At 37.7% G+C, this 23,107-nt stretch overlaps 1 protein-coding gene across 7 annotated transcripts; it reads left to right on the top strand.

Moving 5' to 3' along the window:
* Nucleotides 1-490: 490 nt before the first annotated feature.
* Nucleotides 491-21,966, top strand: LOC128262974 (P protein). Of its 7 annotated transcripts, none has more exons than XM_052997580.1 (12): nt 5,136-5,258; nt 7,276-7,849; nt 17,299-17,405; nt 18,165-18,309; nt 18,387-18,447; nt 18,511-18,649; nt 18,787-19,691; nt 20,115-20,444; nt 20,508-20,855; nt 21,057-21,204; nt 21,267-21,360; nt 21,428-21,966. In XM_052997580.1, exons 2-12 carry the CDS (start codon nt 7,773-7,775, stop codon nt 21,510-21,512), a joined length of 2,439 nt encoding a protein of 812 aa, XP_052853540.1. In that variant the 5' UTR covers nt 5,136-5,258; nt 7,276-7,772; the 3' UTR covers nt 21,513-21,966. The 7 variants fall into 7 exon arrangements, with proteins under 7 accessions (XP_052853538.1, XP_052853540.1, XP_052853539.1 ...); XM_052997579.1 differs by having other exon boundaries at nt 5,136-5,274; XM_052997584.1 differs by having other exon boundaries at nt 5,137-5,258; nt 7,279-7,849.
* Nucleotides 21,967-23,107: the final 1,141 nt, after the last annotated feature.

Below are 23,107 nucleotides of genomic sequence, written 5' to 3'. Positions count from 1 at the left end.
CCGAGATTTCTTGCTTTGGCTCTCTTTAGTATTTTAGAAACAATAATTTTACTTTTATGACTTGGTTCAGTCTGAGAACCCTAAACTGCAACCTTTCAATTTCATAATTTTCCTATTTTTGCACTTATTCCAAAATGCACCTAGGAAGAAAACATAAACAACCATAAATAAATCTTGAGTCTTGCCATTGCCAAGTTCAGTGTTGACCACAATATCCGCGTATGAGAGTGCTTTGTATATAAGACCCAGTGTATTTAGTATAGAAAGACAAACGCTGGTCAATAAACGAGCACAAGACAAAATAGAATAGCAACAAGGGATTTTCTCGGGTGGTTGTTGGTGTTTATTTGCTCTGCTGCTGCTGCTGCTGCTGCTGCGCTTTCCACGCTTTCCACAGCGCTTGTTCCATAGGTAAATTGTATTTTAAGTTCTCAAACAAATGAGGGAATGGAGGAGGTGACCCGATGGGTCCGCCATGTGGTGAGGAGACTGCCAGCAGTTTTATGGCAGCCGCGAGAGGGAATGTCCGTCCCAGCGACTGACAGAATTTTAATTAATTTGCGCCAAGGAATAAAGTGAAAATTGGAAATTGGCTTAGACTTAGCAGTCTGCCCTTGTCGTCGCGCCCCGAAGGCCAATAAAGATGTGACAAGTGTACGAAAATTGCGAAAATTGTGTTGTTTTTTCGGTGTGCAAATCAAAATGACATCGCCGTATGGATATAGCAAGCCCACCTTTATGATAACCGACCACAGTCAGGATCCGTATCATTTGCAGCCGGGTGATGATGACGATGACCAGGATGAGGATGAGGAGCGACAATCCAAGCTGCAGGAGATCATCAGTTGGTTGCATCTGAATGCCAAGCATCGGAGCAAATGGTAAGTCAGACACATCAAGTATACGCCCCGGGTGGCTTATTTCTATATTAAGTATACGCCCGGGGGTGCCACTGGGAGTCAAAGTTTCTGTTGTTTATTTGTTTGCTTCCGTTTTCTCATTAGCCTGACATTTAATTGTGGTCGAGGAAAAGGTAGCCCCAAAACTTTTCTTTTGAATATTTCGCTAAGCTCCTTGGTAACGGTCCATCGGTCGCTTGTGTTTGTGTTCTGTTTTTTTTTTTAAAGAAATCAATTTGTGTACATTTTATGGAATTTAATGCGCTGGGAACGACAACAGATGTTTTCCATTGATATTGATTACAATTTATTTGTTTATTGATATTGGTCAGACTTAAACCTCGAATTCCTTGTAAGAACATAAATGTATAATGATAAATAAATGGCATATCAACACATGTGGTTAAAATAACAAGGGTGTTCACAAAATTTATAGTTTTATAAAAATATTTTTAAGGAATACATACATTTTTTTAAGGAATAATCCTCCATAATTCTTAGCTTTTAAAAACTTAGAAAAATATATTAAATAATTTTAAATATAAAGTTGCCTGCTAAAATGCTGTTTACATTAACTATTTTTCTGACATCTGTATGTTAGATACCCAGCTGAGTAATGGATGCGGTTTTTTAAGGGCTTATCCCTTTATATACATTTTTCCAGAAACTCAAATTGAAATTAATTCTGATTAAAAATAAATCTTGTTTTTGTTTTGTTAGGAAATATTTTTGTGGCTAAGCTTTCCTGCTAAGTTTGTTGTTTTCAGAAAATGGCTAAGGCAATCACAATAAGCTACTGCATGTCATTCAGCCTTTGTTGATCACAAGCATTCAGACTTTGAGTATATAATTCCAAGAATAGTTGGCAAAAACACATTTGCAGCTTAAGCCAATCTTTTGTTTAAGCATTTCGCTTCTGGGAACTATCATTCGATATATCTAGCTTGTTAATAATCAATAATGTAATACTAAAGTACAAAGAGACTGAGAAAATATTATTATAACAATGGAGAATAAATATTGACTTGCGTTTCGTTATATATTAATAGTGCTCGATTTCCGTTGACAAATATGTGATTCAGCAGCCTCCGCAGCTGTTCGTGATACCTAGACATTCGAGCTATTTTCCCTCTCTCATCTGGTCCATAAATAATGGCGCCACAAACAAGTGTCGCAGTCAAATTAATGCACACACTGCCACACAAATGGCTAAGCGTTATCAATGGAGTGGAAAGCTGGTGTAATGAGAATTACATACACAGTTGGATTTCAATTAAAAGTTCCGCCTTGTTAATTAACAATTAAAGGGAAAACTTAAGATTGTAAATCACTGAGTTCTCTGGATTATAACGCAGTTATAGAGAGCGTACTCTTAACTATACAGGGTGTTTTGAAGCTTTAAGAAACAAGGAACTGTTATAATAATAATAATAATAATAATAATAATAATAATAATAATAATAATAATAATAATAATAATAATAATAATAATAATAATAATAATAATAATAATAATAATAATAATAATAAATAATTTGTTTTATTTATTAATTCCAAATGCTCTTAATTTTTAAGTTTATATGAATAAAAAAAAAAATGTACTTTTAATATATATAAATACTTTCTGAGATACCCTGTTACCTTTTAGCAAATTGTTGACAAACAAACCTGATGCTAAATTAGTTATTTAAGCATTTGTTATTATTTACATAATTATTTTTTATGAGCGCAAGCTGGGCTTTCGTTGTCTTCGGTAAGTCTTGAGAAATTCTAGAAACTATGAATTAATGAATGCAAATAGGCTGTAGTTAATTTACACTTTTACAATGGCTATGTTAGTGGCTTTTCCAATAGCTCATGGCCATCAGATGGCCTTCTCAAATTGAAAGTTGAAATATTGTAGATATACAGAAAAGAGTTAAGAGTGAAAAGTTGAAGGCTGCTTAACGGCCTTGGCATTGACATATGAACACTTTGATGTGACTGGTCATTAATTTCGACCTTCTGTGGTACATTAGAAAAGTTTTTGTGTAGACTCTCTGCCACAAATAAACACGTGATCCCGCTAGGAACATTAAACCCAAGTTTGGTGGTGCCATCATGACATGAACTCAGTGTAAGTCGGTCTGCGGTGGGAAACATGTGTGTTGTTTACGGAAACTTGTCATAGTTCCACTGGTGAAAGGAGGTGCTGATACCTATGCCAGTACATGAGGGGTTCCACTCACAATTTTCCGGCAAACTGTAAATACTTTTCTGTTGCCAAGGGATGAGCTTAGTTTCGGCTTGCATATATGTAGTGTAAGCGTCTATGTGTATTTCTTTGGGGGCAAACCTTGGTGGCACAATTAAGTACAAATGGATGATGTATAAATTGTTATTATTATATGGGATTAACTTAATAATAGCTTAGCGGTGGCTAAGTTTTTTGGCCTTTTTCAAAGGGTTATTAAATTATAATTAGCTATTTTAAGTTTAAGATTATTTTATAAGCTGGGTGTGCATATTGGGCTTTGTATTATTTGTGATTATATTAAATTAAAATTAAAATATTGGACTTTTTTGCTCATTGTAGACCCGTTGTTTAAATAATAAAAAATACTATTATAGATTTAAATTCCTACCCAGCTGAGACTAATAGCTCCATAAAAATGTAATAAGACTTAACCCATATAATCTTATGTTGGCGGCACCCAATCCCAATCCCCTTATCGTTCAGATGGATAAGCAGTAGCAGCCTTGAGCCAAGACACAATTGTTATTGGAAAAAAGAACACAGAGAGCACACCTATTGCGCCTCACTCTGAATATAGCCGTTCATCAGAATTATTATTATCATCATCATCATCATCGTTCTATTGAAAGTGGGTGAGGAAAATTGCAAAATAAAAGAGCGTAAGTATTAGTCTTTAAAGCCGCTCAAATGTCAAACTGTCCGTGACGAGAACTAATATACACACGAGTTCACTTTGTGCTCCTGTGAGTGTGTTTGCCTGACGTTTCATTGTCAGTGGCATGGGTATAAGGTATAAGTTCGGGATTGCGAACCGAAATCGAGAAAATTGAGATGGGGCACATCAGAAGCTGTTTGCATGGCCCGTTTGATAAATTCGCCTTTTGTCTGCCCATACAGAAAATGTGGCACACAAACACATGCAAATCAGAACGCGCGTGGGCCGTCTATATAGTCGGAATTGGAAGCTTTACTGGGATTTATCATCTTTGGCCTATAAATAAACCAGCGGTCGGCCTTAAATTTGATAAAGCTGTTTTTTTTTTTTGTTTTGCAGATTTCACTTTCGTTTTGAGGAAGTCTCGAGAGCTTTCGACGAGATTCTCGACTTACTTTATTGCCATTTGCATAACTATTTTTAGGTTTTTTTACAAGTGTCTTAAATTAGTACTAATTGCTCGACTTGTTGCTGGTGGATGACTTTGCGAAAGCTAAACAACAAAAAATCTGGTAATTAATTTTATTATATTCTGATGCTTCAATTAGCAAGCTTCATTTGGAGTAAACAATTGATTAGACGAGTTGATTGAAATGTTAAATAAAGTCTGAATCACAAAAGATGTATCAGTCTTTAGTCTGAAAATAAAGTAGGTTTTGGTATATATGTAGGCCAACATTATTTTTAGTTGCTTTATATAAAGGCTTACATAAAAAAATAATTGTAATAATTAGGAACGCGAGGGAGTTGGCCTGCTCTACAATAAGTATCCTAAGGGAAATCATTGCTTACATGCAAATGTTAATGCAACACTCAAAGAAATAATATAATTATTATTATTATTTTTTTTTTTTTTTGGTTAAGAAAGTGACCTTGTTTTTGAACAAGTAAACAAATAAGCTAGCTTAGCTGCTTTTAAAATCCGAATGGGCCAAAACCAAGTTCAAGTTGTTGGCCATTGGAATACGACCATTTCCAGCGGCAACGAAGGCCCCAAAAGCAGAGGCATTCAACAGCTATTGAAAGCTTTGTGTTCCATTCAATTGCCGGCGATGCTTTCAATGCGCCATTCAACCGAAAACAGCTGCGACATCGGCGACGCACGAAGCAGTAACACCAGTATCGGTATCAGTAGGTATAGCTATACGACTTTAGCATCGGCAGAGGCATCGGCATCGGCATAGGAATCGGAAGCAGCATCGGAATCGCCAGTAACCGGCTGAAATAACTAGGAACGCGGCACTGAGCCCGCAGACTTATTCAGTTTACAACTTTCGCTTGAAACGGACGTGCGACTTTGTTTGTTCGGCAATCGCGTTCGAGTGGCAAACAATAGAGATTCAAATAAATAATAGTCAAATAACTAAGTGCACAAATAAAGCGCACAAAAAAGAAAAAAAAACCTTAAGTGAGCTTATCGTTTAGTAAGAAATAAAGATAAACTGTCTAAAAGTTCAGGGTTGTGTGGCTGCAGCAGGGAAAGATGAACAAGAGATATAAGCACATTTAATTATGGAAATTTTTCCTTTGTTCCACGGGCATTTGGACCCATCCAATTTCCAGTTTCTTATTACCTCAAGATAATTTTACTCATTAGGCGAGCCCAAAACAGACAGAAAGAGCAATTTCTTTGCATTAAGCGTTGGTAATTAGTCTGCTTCTGCTTCTGACTTTCTGAGTAATTGGCCAGCGTCTGGTGACCGCAATTCGAATACACAAGGATTCCCCAGGATTCTAGGTGGGAACAGCCCCATCTGGTGTTTACAAAATCATGATTAAACATTCAAAGGCGATGGCATGTGAGCAGGTCCTTCAAGAAAATTGGGGCTATCAGTGGTTGGCAAATATTTCATAATTTATGGATGAAATTCGGGGTCGCACCCTGCGGCCCAACCCAATCAATAATTGACCACTGACAGGCCACGCAAATAAGTAATATTCTTAGTAGGACAAATTGATTCATCAGTATAACATCATCGAACTGGCAAATACAAATGTAAACGGAAACGGAAACAGAAAATAATTTAGAAGAGCCCCCACAAAAGTAGGCAACACAAAAACGCAGACCCATACGTGTCTGTCTTTCATATTAGTTTTTAAAGCTTTGCAAACTTTTCTTGACACTCATTTTAAATATTTATACCATTCTAGATGTGCGTGTCCCAACACAACATATCCTATAATACATTTTTTCCCTGCCTCTAAGGCAAAACAACATTTATGAGCTGGAGCCAACACAAATGGCTTCTAAGGAAAACTCAAAAAAAATTTTAACTGATTGCTTCAGGCTTTTTTTTTTTTTTTGCAAACGGTCCGTCAGCCAGGATACGAAAAGTTTTACTGCCAAAACATTGAAAAGTCTGTAAATTAAGCCCTCGGGTTGGATTGTATTGGAGTTCTGAATGCATAATTATACTTGATTGAAAACAATTAGTAATTAGGAACACATAATATGAGAGTTCGTTTTACTGCCATGTGAAAATTCGGTGAGTGCCTCAAATTTTCATACAAAAGGAAGGACACTTTGAAAAATATTTGAACAAAATTTAAAATAACAAAAGACATAGAAATTAGATTTTATTATTTCACAAATAACAAAAATAACAGAAGAAACAATTTCTTTAAACTACATTTTAACAACAAAAAAAAATTTTGTAGTAAATTATTAAAGTAGGCTTTGACAGGAATTTGATATCATATTTATTTTTTTCCCATCCTCAACATAGAAGATAGATAGATGGCTTATCCACCTTGTTGACACATTTATGTAACAGCACACACTTATTTTTTGCCAAATATATAAATATCCCGCACCTAAACGATGACATATCTTTAAAGGCAATTTCCGCTTAACGCACAGTATATTTTCGGCTCCATTTTATGTTTTTTTTTTGGCGTAAAACATTCAACCAAATGAGACCTTGCCACATGTCTGTTTTGCATTTGACCCGTATTTTGGCCAAATCCCCCAGATGGCTTGCCATAATTTGAAATGTGTTTGGGCCGGGATTTTAATTATGCGCTCTTTCTAAATTGTTTAATGTATGAAAGCGTACTCCTACTAATTAGCAGCAAACACAATAATTAAATATAACTTAATACGCAGATATATAATGAACACATCGGAAATCAACCGATGGAACGTGCTCCATGAACGGCAGACGATGACGTACGTGATCATCCCTTGTCCCTTTCGATTGGGCTTTTTGATGTGCCAACTGATTTGGTTGATAGATGAAATGAGGCCATGAGCAAACTAAATGAATATTGATTCCCAATTAGGCTTCGGTTGAGCCTTGTCTGTCAGGCGACTATTTTCGTCACTCTGGACCCTTAATAATTAATCCCACTACTGCGTGACGCAACCATGAACTTTTGTGGCAGGCAGCTGTTATTTTTGTATTTTTCAATTTATTTACTACTAGAAGCCAACACTGCGTATGCGTGATTCGTTTATATGAAGCGAAGGCACAAAACCCTATACTACATCAAGATGTACAAGAGAAAGGCCTAAACCCAAACCCAATAAATTCTTGTGACTTGCGATAATAATTAGTATTAATAGATAAGGGTTCAAACAAATCAAAAGCTGAGAGTTGAAGTCAAAATCGGGTCTAGACATCAGCGGCTTAATTAATTTAACACGCTTCCGAATTCGGTCAAAATTGCTATAGTTCGGGTTCACGCTGCGCCCAATACCCCGCACCCGCCCACTGCCACCCACCAACCCCGCAACAACAACAACAACAACAACAACAACAACAGCAACATCAGCAGCAAGACGACGGACACCGGCACAGTGGGTCACAGTGCCGCATCAACGATATCGCGGCGCCACAGTGGGCGTGGCAGTGGCAGTGGGTGTGGCAGTGGCAGGGTACCCAGCATCCACAAGAAACGCAAGAACATCTGGCCATTCAAGATGCGGGTGAAGGTGACCAAGCGCCTGTGGCCCCACCGACAGGCGTCCACCAAGAGCGACAGATTCCCACAGCCAAAGTAAGTCAAAATGAGGAATTTGAGCCGATTTTAAATGTATTATATATCAAAAAGTTAAGTTAGCCTAATATATAAAAATAAATTTATAAATAATTCTTTTATTATTTTTTAGGGCTTTTAACGTTGTAATTTTAAGCTGATAAAATGCAACAAGCTAAAAGGGCAATATAAATAAATAATTTTCCAACTTAAAAGGGCTTAAATCGTTGTCACTTTAATCTCAGAAAATTCAACAAGTAAACCACAGAAGCAATGTTAAAATAAAAGGCTTTCTTTCTTGTCCGAGTTAAAGAAAACAAAAACTAATATTATTAATAAGTATCTGACTATTTATTACGTATTTTGAGAAGCAATTCACAAAATTGCTCTAATCCTATTAAAAACAATAGGTTTTCATTTAAGTCAAAAGGTAAAATATTAAACATCAATGGGATTATTTACAAAAAAATTAAAAGCAGCTTATAAATAAACCTAAAAATTAATTGAACCATTTTATTAAATAAATAATGTGTGAGAAGCTACTTATATTCCAAGAAATGAAAGCAATTGTTGCTACAGTCAAAAGAAAATCAATTTAATTCAATTCATGGAAACTATGTCCTCTAAAGTTGAGACTTTAAAAGATAGTTTAAAAAAATATTCAACCTCGCATCTTCACATATTAAATTTTTGGATTCTATTTGAATTTAATGTAGTTTAAAGATGTAATTTGTGAAGTCAAGCATTTTATAGTCGAATTTTTCCCTACATTTAGTCTTTTAAAGTAGAACTTTTTGTTATGGTTACGAGCTGGTATGAGTTTTATTCTCTGCTTGACTCAGTTGAAGTTTTCCTTTGAACCTTTCCCATTACAAGATTGCGATTTTCGAGCAAAGATGCCAAAGTTCATGAGCCGAAACATGTTTAGCCGAACATCTGCTAATGCCGGATTCCCATACTCGTATATTTATATGTTTATATGGGTTTCTTATGTCTCAGGCAAGGGCACGTGCCTTTAACTTCGCAGGAGATTGGAACGGACAGGATAGAAGGCAGTTCCGGTGTCCGTCTCGACCACAACATAAACATAAACATGTAATCGTGTACGAGTCTAATTTTCCCTTGGATGGCAGCAACATGTGTCGACCCAAAACGAGAAAAACAAAAACGAAATTAATGTCAGACATTTAATTTCCGTTTGCCTCGCAAACAAGGGACAAATGTGGGGAATCCTGTTTCCGTTGCCATTAATATTTCAATATAGAACACTTCAATGAATTGGAAAAGAAATTTGCAGGCATATTTTATAGAATCAGGTATTGGCATTCAGCAAAATCCATCAACCCATCCATCAATTGTGCTGCCAGGCGAGTCGTGCTTTTAGTGCTCAAAGTGTCCTGGCTACGTGACAGACATTTTTTGTTTATTTTTTGGAGTGAGCTAAAATGAAGAAGGCCTAAGACAAATACTAATTAATTTGTTTGTTGAAATGGGCGGCAGGAAAATCAACAAACCGAAAACCGACTTCTCCTTTCTGGCAAATTATTTTGCCATTAATTTCCAATTGGTTTGCCTGGTTATTGTTTTTTGGAAATAGACAAATGTTTTCAGCCAGAGCAAAACCAACTTGATGTATACTTAATTTTCAGTACGCGCATATCGCTCATCCGCCCTGTGAAATGGTAGCCGTTTTAAAGTAAGCCACTAACACCGCCACCCCGCCTCAAATGTGGGTCAGCCAAAAGTAAAAATTCTTTCACATAATGCGAATTGCGACGACGACCTCATCCACGCAGCCAAGGTCAAATTCTGGCCCAGTCTCAGTCGCCAATTCAGCATTCTTCTAAGCGCCTTCAAAATGTGATTATGAACCCGCCAGGATGTGTGTTTGTAAAAGTCGACGACAGCAAGGGCCATAAACATGGCACATGAATAATTAAAACATTTAATGCTAAGTTTGGGTTAAGGCCCTGCAGTTGACACTTGCCAAGTTGAAAGACAAAGGAAAGGTCGTAACAAAAAAATGTTTTAAGCCGTCAAAAAATAATTAATGCAGCTTGCTTTGGTTTTATGCACACATTTTTATAAAAGAAATAAATATATGTGTTTAAATATAATAACACTAAAAAATAAGTAAAAAGTAACCTTTAAAGACTAAAAATGGTTTAGAGGGTTTTTTTACATCAGTAATAAAAGCATATCTAATGAGACAAATATAAATATAAACAATTCAATCAGACATGTCTTAACTGCATTATACAATTTCTATAAATAATTATTTCTCAACAAAAGATTATTTTTTTACAAACCATCCTATAATCTGAATACTAATAAGATAAACAAAAGCCCTCGTGTATAAATAAAATATTCTATAACTGCATTTTGATTTACTCGATTATTACAAAGTAAACTTTAAGTATGTGGAAATTAATAATGCAAATGAATACCAGCTATGCCAGCAATTTGCATACGACACTCGGCTGCAAGCTGAACCTTTTGTGTGTGGGAATGGAAGCCCATTCCCTTTCCTCGTTTTCCACCCCCTACCCTACTACCATCCACTACTTAGCCCTGCCCTTGGCGAAATGGCCATTCTCAGTCACAGTTCGATTTATGGCGGCGTCGTCGAAACGTGTGACTATGAGCCCATTGAGAACGTGTGCCATTTGCCACTCTGCGAAGCAGCTGTATATTCTTCCAGGGCCCCAGCCCACGTCGGGCACTGTCGCGTTTTCAATTAATTAACTCACATTTTTCGAAATGGAAAAATACTCGTACCGTCGGCGAAAGATTTAACTTGCTAATCGAGGGCTGCCACCACCCCCCTCCTCACCCTGATTTAAAAATAAGACTTAAAGTCGCTCACATGCGACTCGCCAAACGCTGAGTGCTGAGCGGTTTCAGGCTTTCAATTTTCTCGAAATTAATGAAGCGTGTTGCATTGAAAGCGCCACATGAATGACATGCCCACTAGCGAAACGGGAAAGGGAGGAGATTGCACTGAGGGAAAAGCTTACTAAACCAAAATGTGATTTTACAACTGTATTTTAAATGCTTAAGTTATAAAATAATATAATAAGAGAATAAACGTGCTGATTATTAAAGGCTGACAGTTCAAAAATACTAATTTTTTATTGTTTTAAGATATTGAATGTTGATTGTTAAGGCCTATCACTCCTAAATATGAGATATAGAATAAGAATGTTGATCTTAATGTTCTGCTTAAAAGGCGTTTAAAAGAAGATTTTTCTGCAAGGCAATGTTAATATTTTCATTGCATACTTATAGACACCATTTTTATAGATTTTACTGCTGTTCTCTAAAACGGCATTGCATAATTAAAAAAATTAATTTTATTGTTGCAAGTAAAATCTAATGTTGATCCTTAAAAAGTTAAAATTGTAAATACAAAATTTTAAATGCTTTCTGAAACTAAATGTTTTCAGTTTTTGTCTAAAACATAATTTAACCTATACAAAATTTTGGCCTGTGCACATAAAATCCAAAGAGAAAAGTTAAAATGGGAAGCCAAAAAAAAATGGAAGGAGAACCGGCCAAATGACCGACTGGATGAAATTACGTTTTTTCGGGTCTGTAATTTCGTTATCAACATTGTCGCACAATGACCTATATAGGCACATCTATCCCGACTGCCTGTGTGTGCGTGAGTGTCTGTGTGAGTACGGCTTACTTAAGCAAGTTTGAGTTGATTTAATATATATCCCGGCATAAGAGGAAAGCCGTTTGATGAGCGCGTGTTCATTTAATTTGCCAAACGGAAAAAGTGCGTGCACTTTCAATTGCTTCGCCACTCACCCGCCTTAACTTTAATATAGCTTTGAAATATTTCCAGTTTGATAAGTTATTTTTAAAATTTTATTTTTGTCAAGCGATGAAGAACGAAAATAGTTCATAATTTATTTGACACATTATGGTTAACATCGCTAACTAAAATTTGAGGAAAATTTATTTAAATAAGCCAAACATACATTAGAATTCGAAACTAACAGATTTTGTTCTGTATTGAGTAGTCATAATTAAAATGAACTGACGAGTGATCGAAGTAATTGCCTTGTCATTTATACATGCAACAACAAAAAACAAAGTGCACTGTAATAAAAACTAAACAGTAAATCAGCACTCACGAGATCTACCCATTTTTTTGCAAATTTTTCTAGTCTTTTCTGGGTTAGTTAAATATATAAATATAACAAATGTTATCTTCACAATCAAATGCCCAACAAAATTATATGACTTTAATTTAAATTTGTAATTTAAGTGTGATACCTACCCTTCCACCTATAAAAATGCATTGCGAAATAATTTGCGGATTGAATAGCACTCTGTAAAAAAACCTAATTGCGCTTAGACGGGGCGTGCCTCATCGGCAATTAGGCATTATCCATTGGAAGTGCGCACATTACGCTTAACGTCGACAACTGGCGCTTCGTTTCCCTTCGATTTATGCTTCAATTTCGATTTCAATGCCATGGCTGTTGGCTGGCCGCCTTTCTGAAATGCGAAACCCCCGAGATCGGACTCTCTTTTCAATTAAATTGCATTTCACTCAGCCACGGCAAACACTTGTGGCAGCTTCGGTCAACACGGGCGATAAATGTATAGTGCTTTATTCTTCATGCTTGGAGACCTTTTTCATTAGCCGAGCTGCGAAATGGCTATCATTAGGTGGCTGGCGGTGTCAGATTGCAACTGTGGCCCTGGGCTGGCTTGATTTTCTAATCTAGGAGGGGAAAAGTATTGCATTACCTGCCGCATTATGCAAACTTGGCAAGCGCACACACCTGTGACGTCAGTGAGTCAGCAGTTGAGTTGGCCAAAAAAAGTAGATACTTTAAGCTTTAAATATTTTCTGCATATTCGACAAAATCTTTTCGTCTCGTTACGTTACGTTTTATGTGATATGCGTCTGCCAAAAGTTTTGACAGGCGCCAGCTCCCTCGGGTGCCTTTCAATTACTGCGATTTTGAACGAATACGTTTTGAATTTCGCATCACGTGGGCGCGTTCGGATTTGGCTCAATTTCTCAACGGTTGCCCACGAAATTTGCATGCGAATTGAAGGCACCCTTGAACTCCAAGGCCTCGCGAAGCATCCCCTGAATACGCCTTCAATTTAGGGGGTCTACGGGTGTTTCATAATTCGCAGCGCTCCTTAACAGAATAATTGAGCCACGGAGCAGCTGATTTCTCGCCAAATTTGAGAATAAGCCTATAATATACAGTATAGACTGCGAACGATGCGAGCTCATAGCTCATCTCGTGTCATAAAATCGTTTAAAACGAGCGGAACAAATTGATGAAAATTGTATCGGGTTGCGGCTTAAAATAGAATTTATAATTGGAACTATATGAAGTCCGATTAATGTACTGCATTTTTGCGGATATTAGTTTTTTTTTGTTTTAATTAAATGTTTTCTTTGCTCTATTTAATTGAATTCAGTAAACGATTCTTTGAAATATCAAAATAAATTATTTCTAACTGATGTTGCTTAATTTATTATGTTATTATATTTTTAACAGACTATTTTATTAACGAATTTACTAGTATATAGTTGAACAGAACTAATAGTGTTCAAACACCTTTATTTAGCCAAGCTATGATCAGCTGATTTTTCAATTGATGATGAGCATGCAATTTATGACATGCACATTTAAATTATGCTGTTAAAAATGGAATCTAAAAGAACTTGTTTTTTTTTAAGTGTTCTATGGTTCTTAACTCCTTAAAAATCTCAGCGTAGCGCAGCGCAAGATCAAAAGCATCGCAGAACAACTGTCAAATGTGATAAATCAAGTGTAATTGAAAGAAGTGCAAATAAGCCAACGCCAGCAGCAGCAACAACAATGACGGAAGAGAGTGGAAAAGTATACACTGAGCAAATGAGAGGGTGCACTCGGTGGAGCCGAAAATGAAGAACATATCGCCCCGCTGTGGTTGGGTAGAAGGTGGAATGGAAAAATGATATTTTCGAGTTAAACTGCACGAAAAAAAAGAATCTTAAGAAAAGTAATCAAAACAGTTTAAAACTTCAAAACTTTTTTCCATTTATATTCGGCTAAGTAAGTAGTTATTTAATTTGAGTATAATACATTATATTTTATATAATTTAAGGTGATTTGAAATTATTCTTTTATAAATTTTATTTGTTACAAAATATTTTACTAGATTTTAAACTTGAAAAAAAATAGTTTCACGTGGAGGACATAATATTTTTCCAAGTGTATAAACGATGGTTATGATCGGTCGAGTTTGTTGTGGGATTTTGAGTGCACTTGCAGTTGCCGCAGAGAAAGCATAAATGCGAATAATGAGCAAAGCGCGGTCAGCGCAAGATAACTGATGATGATGATGGAAAGCGAATGTGAATATCAGGAAATTTTATTTGAGCTCTTGTTTACCTTCTTCTTTGGCGCTCTGCTTCGCCGCTGCGACTGCGACGCTGCTGCGAGTGCGGCTGCATAAAAACCTACAAAATAGGGTAAAAAACTGCGGACGACAGTTAGTACCGCTTCAGCTTTCGACCGCATATATACGCCCGATCCAAGTCACGATCGGCGGCACGGCATTAAAGAATACAAAAAACCGAAAAGGGCACGCGACAATAAAAAGCGCAGTTGAACTGAAAAGCCATTCGCGCTGCAACAAGTGGTCAAGGCAACGCGATCCCGCTATTTAATTAAAGATCGGCTCTCTTGCTCGATTTTCCCCATTATCACAGCGGCGCAAAAATATGCGATTAACAAAGGAAAATTCACATTTTCCTCGGCTTTCGTATTAAAGCAATTCGCGTGTGTGCGTAAATGCAATTTACGTAATAGAACGTTTTTTTTTTGCGGATAAACTTGTCGAGTGTCACATTTTAATACCCGATCCCAAGACCCCTGAACTTTTGCGGTTTCCACTCCAAGGATGGCCTATAACTTTGGCAACAGCTCCGAGGACAACGCATACGACGACGAGTATGTGCCTTAAAATCAATTGTGTTCTAGCCTTACGTAGCTTGTCATCGCTTTTTTATGAATTTACCTCCGCTACAGAGAAAGAAATAAATAAGAACACAAGTTGACATTGAAACATTTGCCACAAAAATCGAGCTATGTAGAACTGCCTATTCAATATTGAGAACAATTTTCTTATATCAACAAATATATAAAAGTTTTCAAAATACATTTTTAATTATACTCATGTTTTTACCAAATTTGAGTTGTAGCTCAAAATTATACGTACATAGCAGATATATATATATATGTATATCTTGGTATGTTTTTAAAAATGATTAAACGCTTTTTATCTGTGTAGCACCCGAAGGAAAATCCGACAAATTGTCGGGAGCTTCAGTCGAGCGAAAAACTCGTTTGGCTCCTGCTAACGATAGCTCGACTACTCTATACAGGATATGCCTGTGTTTGTGGGTGTCCTTTCACTGTGGGCTGATGGGTGAATCAATCTTTGACACGGACACTTGTCTTCACTTCAGCTGATAAAAGCCGTGACATAAAGTTGCTGTTCAAGTATTAAGAGCCATCAACAAAATCATTTAATCATTGCGTTGAGGAGACAGCAGCTGCTTGAGGCTTTGCTTTTCTTTTCCTCTTAGGGGAAAATTCTCACAGACATTACTTTGTAAAATTGCAATTACTTTTGAAAGTAATTATGTTAAGGGCATGTTTTGATTAGCAGAAGTTAACGTTAATCAGTGGCAACAAGCTAGAAGCTGTTCAGGAATTTTGTTTAACTGTTCGAAGATTCATTGATTTATGAACAACGCTATATAAGTATTGATAGAACAATACATAATTTAAGATATTCGATGAATACAACTAACTAAAAATCCCACATGAGCTACAAGCTTTGTTCAATTAGGATTCCCAGAAGTCTTTTCCTTTGGCACACCCATCGACACTTGCCTTCATTTCACCTCATCACATGGGGCAATCAAAGATCTCATGACTAATGCACGAGCTGTGAAAACCAGAACTGTCTAATCTGAGTATGGCAATTGAGGCAAGTTCAAGCTGAAATGTCGGTTTCGCTATATGGCCGCTATATAAAAACAGAAATACAACGGTGTGCGTTCGGTCAAGAAAATCAGTGTCAGCATTACTTTGGCGGTCTTGTCTTTGTTTCTGATTTTGTTTCTGTCTTTGACATGACTACACCGCGTCCGTCCAGCAAGCAAGAGCTAATTGAAACTTAAGTAAATATAATTAATGACTTATTTCGAGCACTTTTCATCGTTCTAACGCAGGCCTAAGTAAATTTAGTCAAGCCGACTGAATTAAGATTTGTGTGCCCACTTGAATCAAGTGCACAAATTGCATTTATTTAGCTGGCACACGTGATACGATTCGCAATGCACTCCAAGTGCCTTCACCGAGGAACCTTCCCCCAATTCCCATTTAAATCTCCGAACAGACCTCAGCTGCTTGGGTCCCGGCAATTATGGCAAAGAGTCATTAAACTCGCATTTGAAATGGAAATGTAACTGAAAACAATATTTTATGGCCAGTACAAATAGACATCTTTCTTTGGTCTGATGAGTTTTCCTCTGATAACGACCTTAAAGCGAGTCTGACTTATATAGCTGGTCGTATGTCGTATCTGGCATTGCGCTTTAATTGAGTCCGGGTACCGCGATTCTTTGGCAAATCAACAAATCTGTATTTTGAAGATTGCTTCGGTCAGTTTGTGTGGAAATTAGAATAAGAATTGCTAGAATTTTAAGTTATCTTGTGGGCTACGTGACGCACGAAACGTTGCTTTTGGGTGCTCCATTATGATATATTCTATATTAGTAATCGGAACAAAGGCATTTATGAATGAATCATGAAATTTATTCATAAATAGACAACCATGATATTTTTATAATTTTATTATTGGACTTAAGACTTGAAATCCTTTTTTTCATTTATACCAATCAGTTTCTGCTTATCCTTTTTTCGCCACCTAACTCGCCAAATATATTTACTCAAATCTGATTTTATGGCCAGCTCCCTAAAAGCCATTTCAGATATGTTGTCAATCAGATTCCTTGCCAAGAAGATTTTTATTCACTTTCTTAACCACAAGTGAATTTCCACTTTATGTAGCATAAGCTGAGACCCTCGAGAAACCCTTTTAGGGTAAACAACTTCAATTTAAAGTCTTTATAAGAGTCAAATCAAATAAATACAAATTGTTGCACGCACGAGCTAAGGAAATAAAAACGAATAGGAGGAGAAAAATCAATATGGATGTGCTAAAAAATTTATTGAATGTTTTTGGCAGGGCGCTCGAGCCACGCCCACGCACCTGAACAAACAAATTCTAACACAAGTCTGGTAATCTTATTAAATCTTTATTCTCTACTTATTTTCTTCTCCTTTTCGGCGGTGCGTTTCATTGCTCCCCGATGTGTAACAAAAATCCTGCCCCATCTCGTCCTGCTCCTTCCACAAACACACATGCAGCGAAGTAACCGAAGGTGCCTTACAGGTCTGGCGAACTCTGCCGGAGCGCATTCGTCAGGATCCCAGTTTAGCGTCCTTTCGCCAGGAGCACGAACGTTTACACGGCGGTAAGTTGCGGCATTCTGGCCATCCTCCTGCACCCCGGATCACATAATTTCCATTTTTATGTATGGATGTTGCTACCTTTTTTATTGCCGTAATTATTGCTGTATTTTTTATTGCCATTTGCGTCGGCGTTGGCATTGACATTGGACAATGTCCGGGTTTTCTTCTGATTTGCATACCAAAAACTTAAGTCCAAGCTTATCTTCAATTGTTTTGATGGAAGCACTATTTGGGGATTGGCAAATTATAATTTTGGCAAGGTTCCCATAGTTTTCCGGCATATGTTGTTATTTTGAAAATTAAAGTAAGGGGCACATAGAAGTAAGGGGCACATAAATTGCCAATAAAAAGTTCAATCAAACTCAAAAAAAGGGGGTCATTCAACAGTATGTTTAAAAGTTGTTCCCAATTCCAAAGGTTAAATTTAGTGTCCGGAACCTTCGTCTTCCTAATGTGTCCTTTTGCGCATCCTTGTCTGCAGCCATCAGTCAGCTGGCGAATGTGTCCCCCAGCTCGCTCATGGCCATTTATGGGTATTTATAGCCTCCAGTCGATTACCGTGCGGCTGAGCCAATAAAATAATACCAACACGTGGCTGGGCCAAGTTAATTCAGTTGCCCGTCAGTTGTCCTTTCGCGAGCAGCGAATGAGTAAATTTTCGCACAAATATTTGCCAATTCCGGGGCAGGGTTAGGTCAACCAGCCAGAATAGGGGCATTGATTAACTATGGCTATTTTTAATGCATCTATTCCCATCGCAGATGTTGATCCCTTGCAAGCGGAGGAGGCGGAAGTTCGGGTGGAGAACGGACACCACGAGGAGACGGCCTTGGCCAACCAGGCTTTCACACAGATCGGGATAAATGTGACGAACGAGGCGGGTCAGGTGCGGGTGCTCGACGGCAGGTTCGTAGTTCTGTGCCTCTCGATTGTCAGTTACGTAATTAGTGCAACCAGTTTTCTGTGATTCCCCGTGTTTCCAGGGACCTGGAGAACAACAACGACGATCAGCACGACGAGGCCGAACCACATGCCAAAAGTTTGGTGGGTACATTGGTGTTCCAACTATCTGAGGAAATATTTACCATTATTCATGTGCTATTACAGATCCGAAAGTATCTTATCTGGTTCAAGATAGCCATCCTGCTGGTGGTCTGGTGCGTCTTCACCGCCTTCCTAATGTCCAACAACGAGCATGTGGATCAGCTGAGCCTCATAAGTGTTCCTAGGAATAGCTCACCCAGAGGTGCGAAATAACCTTTATTTTTACACCCTTGCAAAGGGGATATTAATTTTAGTGAAAAGTTTGCAATGGAGTGAAGGAGATATTTTTTGATCTGAGAGTCGATATTGATATTGATCAATTCCCCTTCCGTTTTTCAGTCTTTCCCATTGCAACCTCCAGTCTGCAGAGGATTGGCCTGGGCCTGCGAGGACCCTTCCGCTTGCAGGAGAACGAGCTGGCCATCAACGAGAGCGTTCCACTGCCGCTGCTCCAAGTGCAGGTGATGCGCAGCTACTTCGATGGCGAGGGCATGGAGATCTACATCGAGAATGCCAGCCAGTTGTGGCAACTGGACGTGGTCTATCCGGACCTGATCGATGCCACGCAGGACACCAAGAAGCAGCGAACCTTCGAGCTGAGTGCCATCGATCCCTTGTGGCTGGCGCAATCCAATCGCACGGAACTGAGCTTTGAGTTCACCAGCAGTATTGAGGGGGAGTTGCCATTGCAGCTGAATGTGGATGAGTCCCCCATCTACAAGCGGGATGGAGTCATCTACGCGGCAGTCGTCCTCTGCGGACTGTATGTGATGATCATCTGGGAGATTGTGAATCGAACCTTTGCCGCCATCATTGCCTCCACGCTGTCGGTGGGTATACTGGCTGCTCTGAACTCCCGACCCTCGATGGCCACCATCATGGGCTGGATCGATGTGGAGACGCTGCTGCTGCTCTTTGGCATGATGATCCTGGTGGCCATTCTGTCCGAGACGGGCGTCTTTGACTACCTGGCCGTGTATGCCTACAAGATCACCAACGGACATGTGTGGCCGCTCATCAATTGCCTGTGCCTGTTCACAGCGGTCCTATCGTCCTTCCTGGACAACGTAACCACCGTACTGCTGATGACCCCGGTGACGATACGACTCTGCGAGGTCATGTGCCTCAATCCGGTGCCCATACTCATGTGCATGGTCATCTACTCGAACATCGGCGGAGCACTGACTCCGGTGGGTGATCCGCCCAATGTCATCATTGCCTCGAATAGCTACATATCCAAAAATGTGAGTCTTTTCTTCTTTTCTAGTATTATTATTTTACCCGCTAGGGTTTTTCAAAATATTATTTCGGACTAAGCTTCTTTTGGATCTTAAAAATCGCAAAACAAAAAATATCCAATCACTAAACAAAAAATATCTAAAAAGCATCAAAAGCAAAAAGCATATTTAAATATATTTTATTTTTTTTTACTATTTTTTTGTTAGATTTTAATATGTGAAAATGTAATTTAAAGTTACTTTATATCACTGTTAACTGTTATTTATTTAAATCACATAGGACCAATAGACCAAACCGTACATTTTAATATGCATTGTATTTTAAACTTTGATTTTATGTTTAAACACCTTAGGAAGATATTCATATTTTAAGCAGAGTATGCATTTTGTTCACAAGGTTAAATATTATATAAATTATTTAATTTTCAGGGCGTCAACTTCGCTGTCTTCACGTTGCACATGTTGCCCGGAGTTCTCCTGGTAATGGTGCAGACCTATATCCAGTTGCGCTTCAAGTTCCGCAACATCAGTGATCTGCAGTTCAAGGATTCTCCGGAAGTGGAGGAACTGCGTCACGAGATCCACGTGTGGAAGCGAGCGGCGGCCAGTCTATCGGCCTATTCCAAGGACGAGGAACTGGTGCGTCAGACACTGATGAAGAAAGTGAACCGCTTGAAGAGAAGTCTTAAGAAACGCATGACGGCGGTTATAGAACCGGCACCCAATTACCAGCAAACTTTGGCCAATCTTCAAGCAAAGGTAATGGGTTTTTATTAAGATATGTCTCTTTTACATATTTATGTTTAATTTCAAATATTTCAGTACCCCATTCGCAACAAGCCGCTGCTGATCAAGTGCTCGGCTGCTTTGCTTTTTGTGATCAGTTTGTTCTTCCTGCATTCGGTTCCGGAACTGCAAAGATTATCCTTGGGTTGGACCGCTCTGCTGGGTGCCATATTCCTCATTATTCTGGCGGATATCGAGGACATGGAGGCCATACTGGCACGTGTGGAGTGGTCAACGCTGCTCTTTTTCGCAGCTCTATTTATACTTATGGAAGCCCTGACGGAGCTGGGTCTGATCGAGTGGATCGGCAACATGACCGAGGGCATTATCCTGGGCGTAGGCGAGGATCAACGTCTGATGGTGGCCATTTTGATAATACTTTGGGTGAGTTTTAAAAGTACAAAATACCTTAAAAGATACCTAATAATGGGAAATAAAAAAATCATTACAAAATGTTTTATTTAAAATGCAAACTATTAAGACTATACCTATCAAAGCTAATCATTCGTGTAATTAGCTTGCTAAACAGCTTACTAAACAGCTTAAATTGCATCAACATTTATATTTTAAACTTAATACTTGTAGGTATCTGCTGTGGCCTCGGCTTTTGTGGACAACATTCCACTGACCACAATGATGGTGAAGATCACCATATCATTGGCCCAGAATAGCACTCTGAATCTGCCCCTGCAGCCTTTGGTTTGGGCCCTGGCCTTGGGAGCCTGCTTGGGAGGTGAGTTTCGGGGGTCATCAACCTTTGAAGATTTATATTTACCAGTATTTTTCCCCTTCTAGGCAATGGCACTCTGATTGGTGCCTCTGCCAATGTGGTTTGTGCCGGAGTGGCTGAGCAGCATGGCTACAAGTTCACCTTCCTGCAATTCTTCAAGTAAGTTATTCGAAGGATATTCGAAAAAGACTGTCCATTAACTCGATACAATCTCTAATACCCACAGAGTTGGCTTTCCCATCATGATCGGCAGCATTATAGTCACCACGGGATATTTGCTCGTCTCGCACTCGCTGTTCGCGTGGCATTGATGAAGGGCCCCCCATCTAGGAGTTGACTGTGTCGATTCGCAACAAGGCGCACTTTACCTCGTTACCTAACGGACAGAAACTGTTCCAGATGCCACACCCACATCCACACCCACACCCACAACTACACCCATCGTGTTTTCGGAACCGAAAACAGCACCAAGCTAGAGAGGAACCAATTTCTTATGCGCTGGCCATAAGTGTTGGTTCTGAACCAAACAAAAACACAGAGAAACTGAAACGAAGAATATTACATAAAAATACATTTATTTTTACACATCGTTGTTAGTGTAGTGTGTAGTCTAAATACCAAAAAAAAAAAAAACAACAACAATTAAGAGAATTAAAATAAATATAAATTAATTATTTACAATTAATAATGTCGCTGAACTGTGAAACAATTGTTAAATGTTTAATGTATGAATACGAATCAAATAAAAACGAAACAACTAAACAATTTAATGCGTATATGTTTAGAGCAAAATAACGTTTTTTTTCTTTATATTTTTGATTTGATTGCCTGCTAATAAATAATAAGAAGTTATTAAATTTGATAAACACAAACATGTTTTATGTCTTTTTGTGTCAAGTGGACTTTTGTTGGTTTTTATAAGTGCGTTATTAAAAGAGTGTTAAAATGTTTGTTGCTTTGTGGAAAAGTCTTTTTTTAAATTTTTTTTTAACAATATTACCCGTGGCAAGAAATAATAAACAGTAAAATATTTAAGTGCCAAAAAGAATGCTTTAAAAAGTATGATAATAACAAAATTAAATTAAAAACTGCCTAAAAGCTGTCAATAATTCCTTATTAATATAACAAATGTACTTAATAAAATGTTCAGTTTAATAATACTTTCAGCAAAATTGGTTAAACTTAATGTTTAATTTGCTTTTTAATTCAACATTTTCTGTCGCTGCTGCTTATAATTGATTTTTTTAAGTCTGAAAGTTTGAAATATTTTTTTCTAAACATCGAAAATTAATGATCTTTAGTATGTCTCGCTTGTGAGCCATTCATATAAAGCTTGAAGGCTCTTGTTCATTTGTCAACATTTCAATTTTTCTTAGTTGATTTCTATACATTTTCATAGTCTTTGAATTGCAAAGCAAACAATTGAAAATGCGTTGAGGAGCCCAGAAAACTAACTGCATTGGCAATTATGCAGACAAAGTCTTGAAAATTATTTGCACTTCATGCATTGACCGCTTCAACTTGTTTATTTTTGGACAGGTCCTAAGTTGGTTTCTACACAATAAGAAAATAATTGTTAATACCATTTCGTAATGAAATTAGTTTTATAATCGGTTTTATTTTTAACCAAAAAAAACACGAAAAATTAAGTTCTGTTAATAATTGATATTGTTTTGAAAAAATATCAAAGTCATTTTACTTTATTATACAACTTAAATTTTTTTCTGTGCAGTCGCTTGAGACCAGACAAAGTCTATTACATAAATTCGTTTTTTTAGCATGTATGCAAATGTGTTGATTTTTATGCTTGGGCAATTAAACAAAATGTACGTAAAGTTACAACGTGCGTCTTAGTTAATTAGACTGCCTGTCGTTAAAGGGGGCGTGGGGAGTTAGTCTAAATGTC

Source organism: Drosophila gunungcola, unplaced genomic scaffold (genome assembly GCF_025200985.1).
Source record: "Drosophila gunungcola strain Sukarami unplaced genomic scaffold, Dgunungcola_SK_2 000001F, whole genome shotgun sequence".
NCBI classification, from domain to species: domain Eukaryota; kingdom Metazoa; phylum Arthropoda; class Insecta; order Diptera; family Drosophilidae; genus Drosophila; species Drosophila gunungcola.
The sequence above is the reverse complement of the archived record's forward strand: the minus strand, read 5'-3'. Positions and strand labels throughout refer to the sequence as shown.

Coding starts and splice junctions, on each gene's coding strand:
- LOC128262974 (XM_052997578.1), top strand. CDS start 703: ATGACATCGCCGTATGGATATAGCAAGCCCACCTTTATGATAACCGAC. Junction 18,310..18,386: donor GTGCGGGTGCTCGACGGCAG/GTTCGTAGTTCT, acceptor CCGTGTTTCCAG/GGACCTGGAGAACAACAACG. Junction 19,692..20,114: donor ATAGCTACATATCCAAAAAT/GTGAGTCTTTTC, acceptor TTTAATTTTCAG/GGCGTCAACTTCGCTGTCTT.